At 56.1% G+C, this 10,152-nt stretch overlaps 1 protein-coding gene across 1 annotated transcript in view; it reads left to right on the top strand.

Moving 5' to 3' along the window:
- Positions 1 to 6,191, top strand: part of LOC104545486 (solute carrier family 2, facilitated glucose transporter member 9-like) — a gene marked incomplete at its 5' end in the record, with an annotated part of 6,337 nt that extends 146 nt beyond the window's left edge. Inside the window, 10 exon segments of the mRNA XM_010190635.1 lie at positions 444 to 627; positions 708 to 832; positions 1,092 to 1,237; positions 1,318 to 1,450; positions 1,796 to 1,983; positions 2,116 to 2,226; positions 3,427 to 3,528; positions 4,117 to 4,192; positions 5,597 to 5,724; positions 5,952 to 6,191. Of these exon segments, the coding sequence (XP_010188937.1) occupies positions 444 to 627; positions 708 to 832; positions 1,092 to 1,237; positions 1,318 to 1,450; positions 1,796 to 1,983; positions 2,116 to 2,226; positions 3,427 to 3,528; positions 4,117 to 4,192; positions 5,597 to 5,724; positions 5,952 to 6,191 (1,433 nt within the window).
- Positions 6,192 to 10,152: the final 3,961 nt, after the last annotated feature.

The following is a 10,152-nucleotide window of genomic DNA, read 5'->3' as shown; positions in this document are numbered from 1 at the left end:
AAGGGACAGCTCATCTCTGGAAGCAGGGGAAGGGCTCTGTGTTCCTCCTGGGAGGGTGGAGGGTTCACTTCCCAGCAGCCGACATCGAAATACAGGCATTTTCCTTGGGCAGTCACCCATAGAGAGCATCCTGAGGAGAGAGACAGTGTGGAAGGGACATGGGAGTCTCTGTTCTTATATACCCCCCAAACTGGCTCCCCCTCCAAGAAAGCAGGGGCTGGGGAAAGCTCCCAACAACCTCCTTGCTCCTGCTCCAGTTCCACCTCTGCTTGTGGCATCTTTAGGTTGTCCTTAAGCCCTTCTGGTGCTGAGGCTGGCTGAGCAACCAAACCAGCACTTCCCAGTCATCTCCAGTCACGTCTGCCCTGCATCTCCCACAGTGCTGTTAAACCTGTGGCATTTTCCCCTCTGGCCTGTCTTCCCCCTTCTCCCAACGCATCTCTTTGTGTCTTTCCCTGCCCTGCAGCACATAAAGGCTTTCTACAATGCCACATGGTCCCAGCGGTATGGGCATGGGATGGACCCTGGTCTGCTGACCATCCTGTACTCTCTGACTGTCTCCATCTTTGCTCTGGGTGGCCTGGTGGGTTCCTTGCTGGTGGGAGCGCTGGTGGAGCGGTATGGCAGGTAAGGGGGTGGCATGGGACGGGGTGGCCAAGGGACAGGTTGGAGCTGGAGGGGCTGCCCTACTGCTTGTGCCCTGCTAGGAACGGTGTGCTAAGCCGCAGTGCTCTCCTTGTCCTCCTGGCCAGTGGCTTCATGGGCTTCAGCCGGGAGCTGGGATCCCCTGAGATGGTGATCATTGGCCGCTACATCATGGGGATCCACTCAGGTAGGTGCTGCCTGGGCTGCATGAGCCTCATGGCTTGGTCCCCTACCGCCCATTTGCAGCGGGCTGGAGAAGACTTCTTATTCCCCATGGCCACAGACTCTGCAACTGGGAGGTCACCATGGGGCAGACAGGGCCACCTCCCTGGCCATGGTGTCCCCACTGTGGATGGTATTGGGCATGGGAGGTGACGCACTGAGGATCTGGATGGGCGCCCTTCTCCGCTCTGCCCCTCTCATCCTTGTCCCTCCTGTCCCCCCAGGTATCTGTCTCAGTGTGGTGCCCCTCTATCTGGGAGAAATCGCCCCCAAGAACCTGCGGGGTTTCCTGGGCCTTGTGCCCAGCATCTTCATCTGCCTGGGTGTTTTCTTCGCACAGGTCCTGGGCCTTCCGGAGCTGCTGGGTGAGGTGAGCACAATACCCCAGCCCATATGTGCTGGACCCTGCTCTGTCCTCCCTATGACATGTCCTGTTTTGACTCTTCTCAGGACAGGTTCTGGCCCCTTTTCCTGTCAGTGGTGGTCATCCCTGCCTCCCTCCAGCTCCTGCTGCTGCACTGCTTCCCTGAGAGCCCACGGTACCTGCTGATAGAGAGGAACAACGTCTGTGGGGCCACCAAAGGTGAGAGGGTGTCCTGGAGTGGGAACTGGCTCCAGGAGATGTTGTGTGCTGGTCCAAAGTCTCCTGAAGCCAAGGTGTAACCTCATAGCATGCTTCCATACCCAGGCCTGACAGCCCACCATACTCCTTATGGTTTGGGTCTTCTCTCCCACCCAGCTGCACCAAAGCATTTCCATGGTGTCCACGACATGAGGCATCTCCTCAGTTCCTATGGATGTTCAGCCCCATGGGTTAGGGAGGTCCCCTGGGGAAGCTGAACCAGGGCAGAGCCAAGCTCTGTCATATGCATGAGCATTCCCCCTGCGATGGGGAGATGCATGCCTGTGACCTCCGCTCTCCCTACAGCTCTGCACCAGTTCCTGGGGACACCTGAGGTGCAGGATGTGATTGAGGAGATGAAGGAGGAGCAGCGGTCACTCTCCTCTGTGGAAATGGTCTCCATCTGGCAGCTGCTGCGGGACCGCTCTGTTTGCTGGCAAACCCTCTCGGTGGTGGTGGTGAACGCTGGCATGCAGCTCTCAGGGATCGATGCCGTAAGCCCTGTGAGGTCCTCACACAGGACCTGGCTCTGCAGAAGCTGAGCTGAGACTTGGCAACTCATTTCATCAGGTGCCCCATGGCTCCATCCCCCTGCCCTGGCTCACACCAAGCCCCCTCCTTGGCAGATCTGGTTTTACACCAACACCATCTTCGAGAACGCCGGGATCCCTGCGTCCCAGATCCCCTACACCACCGTGGGTACCGGTGCCATCGAAGTTGTCGCGGGGCTGATCGGGGTGAGTGATGGATCGATTAATCCAGCCCCTCAGTGCCAGAGCCTTGTCCAGTATCATCAAATGGGGACTGCTGGATGGACCCCAGATGCCATCCATGCCACAGCACAGCCTCGTTGCTGGGGTGCAGAGGGTTTGGCAGGGAAATGTAGGGAGAAGATGAGATGGGAGAGGGTCAGTTTGTGGGGTCATATATAGGAGGAGTGGAAGAAATTCGGGATGAGTGGGTAGCAGGCAAGTCGGGAGGAGATGAAGTGGGCCATGCAGTTCCTTCTGGCTCCCGATTTCATTGTCCCTCCATTAGCAGAGCCACATGTCTCCATCTGCCCTCCTCAGCCAAACACTGGCCTGGCTCTGGGCTAGCAGCCCCAGCCCCCCCAGCCAGGCCTCATTTAGCTGGAGAGTTAGCACTGGGCCAGGCAGATTTATGGCCCTCGTCCCATCTGTGAGTGTCACCCGGGACTAGCCCAAGCCACCCGGCACTAAATCCGCTCCTTGACAATTAGAGAGATGGATAGGGGGTGGCTGCTCCCAGAAAACTGGGGCAGAGCAGGAGCTTGCTCCCCTCTCCCCATAGCTCAGCCCACAGCAAAGTGGGGCCCACCAGTCACACCTTGCTCACTCCTCGGCCCCTCCAAAAGATTCCCCCTTCTCCACTAACCTGGCTGTGGGGCCACCCCAGCCCCCGGCAGCCACCCGGCTTGCAGCCGGATTGCTCAGGAGTGGCCCCACAAACGGCCCCCGACGGACGTGCCGAGATTGGTTATAAAATTACAGGCATTTGTTCTGCTGTCAATACCCTGCCTGCTCCAGCCACTGCTGCTGCCTGCCCGCACCCTACCTCCTCTGCCTGCTCTCTGCCTCCTCTGCTCGCTACCCCGCAAACACCCCATGCGAAGCCCAGCACCTCTGCTCGATGCCAGTGCAAATGCAGCCATGGGGCCACCCCTGCCAGCCCCTGCCCTGCACCCTAACAGAGCTCTGTGGGTCCCAGCTGCTGCCTGGTGCATGCTCACCCCAAGACCCAGGAGCCCTTCCCATGCCCCATTCCCAACCCTGGAGCTCTGATCTGGGGCTGCCCCAAAGCCCCAGATGCCACCAGGAGCATCCTTCCACCTCCAGCTGGATCTGTGGTTCAGGGGATGCCCCAGTCCCGGTAGGGAGCTCCCCACCACCCCGTCAGTCTCTGTTCTCTCTTGGCAGTGCTTCACCATTGAGAAGCTGGGCCGACGGCCCCTCATCATCACTGGCTTCTGCACTATGGGCATCTGCTTGGCCGGCGTCACCGTCTCCCTGATGCTACAGGTAGGGTCTAGCCACTGCCACCACTCTGGGCCACTGCCATGGCTGGGGCTGGAGTCCTGGGTGCATTAATGAGGGCTGGGTGATGAAGGGGTGGGTATCACTTCGGGGGAGGGAGTGTGCATGGAAAAGAGAGGTGAGACAGCTTTTTCCAGGCAATGTTTTCCCTTCAAAGTTCAAGGGAAGGAAAATTCAGAGCAAAGAATGACAGAAAAAAACAAATCCACGTGAGAAAAATCCTGTGGCTTCTGGTAGATTTTCTGTGGAAATAGTTGTTCCCAGAGAGGTGGCTGTGAAATGCCAGGGGAGGTGGAGAGGTCCGCAGCACCCTTCCTCTGCTGCCTACTCCTGGGGGATGTTCTCACAGCTCCGACGATCTCTCAGCATCACAAGATGCCAAGTTTTGCCAAAGCCAAATCTCACAGCTTTTCTGAGGCCGAATCTCACCAGCTTTGCCCCACACATGGCCACAGTTCCTGAGGGCTGCAACCAAATCAAGGGGTGGGCATGAAGCCCCATTCTGGGGATGCTGGGTGTGAAGCCTGGGGCCATCACCCCAGTGGTGTCCCCCAGCCCTGTGTCCCCTTGCAGACTGCCCTGCCCTGGATGCGCTACGTCGGCGTCGCCTGTGTGATCGGCATCATCGCTGGCTTCTGCATGGGACCAGGTGAGTCTGTGGCTGGCGGGAGTGGAAAGCAGCAGGGTTTGCAGGCAGCAGGACCGGTGCTCTGGCCCCTTCCCTGCAGCCAGGTCCTGGTTTATCACACTACACCACATGAGCAAGACCCCACCACAAGCCCCTCATGTCCTTGGAGCATGCTCCACCTCCCTGTTCCTGGACCAAGACGGGGGAAAGCCGTGGGGGTTCCCCAGACCTCTCCAGAGGTGTCACCTGCTCCCATTGCAGTGCAGCTGGTGAGCATCATCCTGCCCTTAACCAAGAGTAGGAACAAGTGCCAGTTCGGACAACCAGGAGTGAAACCTGGACTAGTTTACCCAGCTGATGTATTAGCAGAGCTGTTAACAGATCTATAATTCATCCTCAACCCAGACTTTATTCACTGTAATTACATCTTTAATTAGGATTTTAATGGCTCATTGTTCACAAATGATGAATAGGAGTTTTAAAACAAAAAAATATATATCTGTATTCTGGGTGAGCTGTGAGTAAAAGTCCGTCAGGGGCTCCACTCCTCCTTCACTTCTTACCACTTTTTTATTGGTTTATCTTTTCCCTTGGAACATCTTTTATCAAGAGGTCCCAGGCAGCCCTGTCCCAGGCAGTGGGACTCTGGGCATGTCATCGTGTCAAATACAGTCCCCTGCCACATCCCTGTGTGCCCTGGGATGTGTCCCAGACCTCGGATCCTGCCCTCCAGAAAAGCAGCAAACCTGGGAGCCAGGGCTGCCGGCTCAGAGGCCCATGGCAGGAGGGGCCGAGTCCTTCCAGGAGAAATACCCACAGCCCGTGTCCAGTTTTTAGTAGCCAGGTTGGCTTGGGCAATCTTATTCAGTCATTCTTTTTTTTTTTTTTTCACTGTACATGGGAAAAGCCAGTTGGAAAATGGCATTTCTGTGTCCTGTGGGAAATTCTGATGCTCAGAAATGTGGTTGCTTCTTTCTTGCCTAAATCAGCCACAACATCTGAGCCTTTAGCTAATCAATAGAATGAAATTTTCTAACCATTTGGATCAAGGGACGCTGGGAAGGGCATTATGGAGGAAGCCAGGAACATGTTTCTCTGTGCCTGTGGTCTATATGAGATTTAATATATCAACATTTAGGCAAGTTGTTGAAAAATGAAGATCCAGATGAAATGTTCCACCTTGATATTGACTCAGTCTGAAACTTTCCAGTAAAACTGTGAAATTGGCCTCAGCACCCAACAAGGTCCACCCGTCCCCATGCTCCCCATCTCCTCCAGCTCTTCCAACACCACCCCTTTGACCTGTGTTCCTTGCTGGGCTCCAGCCCTTTGGCCACAGGACTGAGATGGGCGGGACCTGTTAACCCCAGGGATGCCTGAGGCTGCCTGTCCCCCATACCCTGCATCTGTCCCCTCCCTCTGCAGCTGGTGTCCCCTTCCTGATGACAGCCGAGCTCTTCACCCAGTCACACCGCCCGGCCGCCTACATCGTGGGGGGGTCCCTCAACTGGCTCTGCAACTTCACTGTCGGCTTCATCTTCCCCTTCTTGCAGGTACTGATTCGGGAGGGGCTGTGGGAGGAGGAGGGGATGGACATGGCTCTCCAAGGATGGGATGCCAAGCCAGGCTTAGCCCAAGGAATGCCCGTGCTCCTGTCTCAGCTCATTGCTGGCCAAAGCCAGCCCAGGGAAGAGTGATGAGAAGGAACGCTGTCTCAAGCCATGGCCAGCTCAAGGGTGCCTGGCTCTCTGTCCCCTCCCTGCTCTCTTGTTGTCTCCAGATGTCAGCCGGTGCCTTTTGCTACCTGGCTTTTTGCGGTGTCTGCCTGCTGGTGGCCCTGTACATCTACCTCGTTGTCCCTGAGACCAAGAACAAAACCTTCATGGAGATCAGCCACATTTTCGCCACCCGCCGCTCCTTCCTCTCTGGCCCAGCCCACCTCATCAGGATGATTAAATTCAATGGCTATGGGGCCTTGGAGAGCAGCTCCCTGGAGGGCTCCGGCTCCAGCCTGCCTTGACCTGCCCCTCGCTTCCCACTGTGGGAGGGAAGGCTGTGGGGTGGGGGTGGCAGAAGAGGCTCTGGGCTGGGGAGGGAAGTGAGGGCCAGTTTGCTCAGACTCGATCAGGTCTGCATCTGCCAGGACATCTCACCACACTGCAGCCTGCGGCCAGGATGAGCTCCAATGATGTGCCAGAGCTGCACCGACCCCCTGCTGGAAGGAACGCCTTCCCAGAGGCAGAGGGACCTCCTGGAGGCAGAGGGTTCACATCCCTCCCAGGCACGTGGACTTGCCCAGAGCTGTCTGCACAAGGTGCTTAATAAAGACCATTGCCTCCAGAGCTGGCATCTGACAAGTGGAAGCTGGGATGGCAGTGAGCTGGGGTATGCTGGCACGAGTGGGAGCTTCCCCAGCGCCCATGGGGAGCAGCAGGATGGGATGGGGGCTTGTCCCCCTCCCTGCTGTGCCTGGCTGTGAAGGTCAGAGTCACCCCATTTCCTAGGACGCATGGTCAGAGTGGCTCCCGGGCTCTTGCATCTCACTCCATGTTGGTCATGCAAACACAGGAAAGGACATGGAGCAGCTCAGAGCTGGGGGTTACCATGTCCTTCTCTGCCCCCCTGCCTGCTGTCAGCCCTTCACTGCCCAGCCCTGCAGAGAGTGCTCCCGTGGGACCCCTGCACCCTCCCAAACTCTGCTGAAGTCCAGAGCGCACCTACATCTCCCTGTTACACCCCATGAATTGCTGTGACCCCACGATGCTCTTCAAGCACAACCTCTCCCATGACTCTGCCCTGGTTCCTGTGTTGGGGGTGACCCCATTTCCTGGGACTGCCTTGGGCATGGCACTCGCATGGCCTAGGACCCTCTCAGCAGCTCCCACAAACACTATGGGGTCAGGGGCTCCCAAGCCAGAAGACCCTCAGGGAGCTGCTATTTGCAGGTAAATGACAGTATTTTGCTCTGGTAAGAGGTAGAAGCTGGATGGTGGGGAGGGCTGCATGGCCAAAACCCTCTAGTGCCAGCACAGACGTGATTTATTTTAATAAAGATAATTTAGCCGTTCTTTTTACAGCTCCCCACTCTGTGATGGCCCCACAGCTTTCATGTTTGGTACTCATGGTCACTTGTTGGTGTGCTGGGCTCCAGCCCATGTGAGGAGCTCATCCTTTAGCCTCAGGGTGCCTCCAGGGGTGTGTGGGCACTGGGCCCATGGAGACAGGGACTAGGCCATACTGGGTTCCTCAGTACCCCATCCCAGCCCCTGGCTGGGGCTCTCCTGCACCTCGAGCTGTTTAAAGGACATCAGTCAAAGCAGGGGTCATGGCTCCACAGCATCAGTCGCTTCCCACTCCGTCTCCCTCCCGACTTGGCTGCTCTCAGCAGCAGAACAGAGCGGTAAATATGTGCAGCATTACATATGTATAATGGAGTGTAAATAACCCCAAAAAGTGCATTGTAAATAGACTCCAAGTTTATCCTTTATTAATGAGGCACTGAGTGCCCTGCTGTTTTAGAGCAGCGAGACTTTCATAATATCAAAACCTAAATTACACTTGTGTCTCTCATTCCCAGCAAACGACAGCATCATTTCAGGCCTCTTTGCCACTTGTATTTATTTATTCTGGTATTTATTTATCTTTCTCACACAGCATGCAGGGCCATTTGGAAGATGCCCCCTGCCCTCCACGTGGGAGGCAATCACCCCCCTGTGAGCAGCCCCCCATTCCAGAGTCCTGGTGTGGCCAAGGCGCCATAGCGTTGCCCTATGCCAAGGACTGCTCTGTGCTGGCTGGTGAGATGGGCCAGACCTGGGAAACATGGGGCCGGGACCCACTTCTGCCACAGCTTAAGACACCACCAGAGCCAGAATTCCCCTCTTTCCAAGGCCTGGAGGTCACTGACAAAATCCTATGGTGCCTTTTGGGTTCATTTGTTCTTGGGGATCTTTGTGAGGGTACCATGCCAAGGGACTTGTCCATCCTCCTTCCACCAGGACTTGGAAGAGCAGGAGTGAAGAAGCCCCATGGTCATGGGACAGTAGTATCTCATCAGCTTTTTCTTTAGAATATGGTGTCAGGATCTCTGTCAGTCCAAGCTGGTCCCCCACCATGGGTCTGGTACTCTTACAAAAGCAGGATTTGGGCTTCTTCTCTGCTTGGCCTGCCCAGGGAGGCATTCCCAGCTGCTTCACTGCAGGCTTCTTGGGAAGAGTATGTCTGGGTGGGCTCCAGGCTTCCCCATGTCCAAACCAGGTCTCCGTATTCAGGTCTCCGAAAGCACTGGTTCTGCTTGGTGCAGGTAAGGCTGTATCCTCTAGCAGTGTCCAAAGAGACCTTGAAAGTTTGGAGAAGGTGCAAAGAAGAGTCCAAGAAATTACTTTGGTGCCTGGAAATACTCCTGATCCTATTAGGGTTTGCAGAAACAAAGATGAGGGTGACCTTCTTCAAATGCACAAGTGCCTTCTCGTGACATACCCAAAGCTAAAGAAAGGGTGGGTGAGTTTAAGCATTAAGATCCACATGTGGCAGGCTGGAGCTCACCCCAGCCAAACTGGAGTGGGAAAGAAGGTCCTGGTTTGAACTCTCCAGATACTTTGAAATGGGTTCCTCAAGAAAATGGTGACGATCCATCTCTGGATGTGTTCAGATCCTGCAGGGAAGCTCTCCTCGAGGGTGCCTTGCTCAAGGCAAATGGTCACAGCCTAACTGGGAAGCTGATGAAAGCTTGCTGGACACATCCTGGTGTCGCTGTGCCAGCACTTGTGGCTGGTGAGGCAGCAAGTGTCCCCAGACCATGGCCAAGGAGCATTCACGCCCTGCCAGTTCTCATGGTCCCTATGGCTCCAGCGGGGATGGGCTCCTGGGGGATGGATCCTTCTAATGACGGGGAACCCCTAAGCCTCTGAGGCTGAAAGCTTCCTGCACTAGTTTCAGCTGGTGCCCTAGCAGTGAACTGTCCCTGTCATCTCAATGGCAGTGCCTTCACTCCCCCAAAATCTCACCTGATTGCAGAGGCTTCATCAGGGACCAGTTTTGAAAGGGGTGCGGTTCCTGTGTGCTCTGAGCAGGGTGAAAACCCTGCTCCTGCCTTCTTTCACATGGATAAAGGGAAGCTGGAGCAGCACCCCTCTGCCCTGTGGGGGTGGGTGCAGGATTGGTCCCCACCATGTCTTACCAATTGGTCCAGGGCTGAGCAGCTCCATAAGGCAACTTGCTGCTTGGTGATACCCAAAACTGCACCGCAGTCTCATGTCCTGGCCTTGGGGACTCCCAAAGCAACTCAAGGTTCTGCAGTGGAGGGCTGAGCCCCAGCACAACCCGTCCTGGGCGAGGCTGGCACTGTTGTCGCTTTTGGTGCAGGTGGGTTCATGCACGTTTTCCCTGGCCTCGAGCGGAGGGGACATGGGAGGAGGATGGGGGACATGGGAGGAGGATGGTGGACATGGGAGGCACTGCCCTGGGGGAGGTTGGTTTGCAACAAGCAGTCTGGGCCTGGGGTGTTTTGGGGTTGATTTCCCTCACCCCTGCTGGCTCCAGCTGTTCAGGGCCATTCAACCAGGGCACTCCATATCCCCCTACACACAGCCTTGTGTACAAATATGCCTTCAGTAAAAGCACAGAGGGGCAGAAAGAGGAGGGGACTTCTTCCCTTTGGATACACAGTTTGTCCTGCACCAGCCCCTCTGCCCTCCCTGGTGCCCCTGGGCAGGGGTCTAAAGAGACCCTGGGTGCATTTGGGGGTTGGCAAAGCTTAAAGCAATAGGCTGGAGCTAACCCAAGGCACCCTGGGGGTGGTACGGGAGGTGGGCACAGAAGAGGAAAGGAAAAAGTAGCAAAGGAAAGGAGGAGGTTATGGCAAGTGACGGAGCAAGGAGTTGGGACCAAGCCCTCTTGACCACCAGCCCCACCAGCCCCGGACTCACAGGTACTGCTCATGGTAATAACTGCCAGGACTCAAGTGACCCAGAGAGCACAGA

The sequence above is a fragment of the Mesitornis unicolor genome, unplaced genomic scaffold (assembly GCF_000695765.1).
Source record: "Mesitornis unicolor isolate BGI_N332 unplaced genomic scaffold, ASM69576v1 scaffold40758, whole genome shotgun sequence".
NCBI classification, from domain to species: domain Eukaryota; kingdom Metazoa; phylum Chordata; class Aves; order Mesitornithiformes; family Mesitornithidae; genus Mesitornis; species Mesitornis unicolor.
This window is presented reverse-complemented; position numbering and strand designations above follow the sequence as displayed.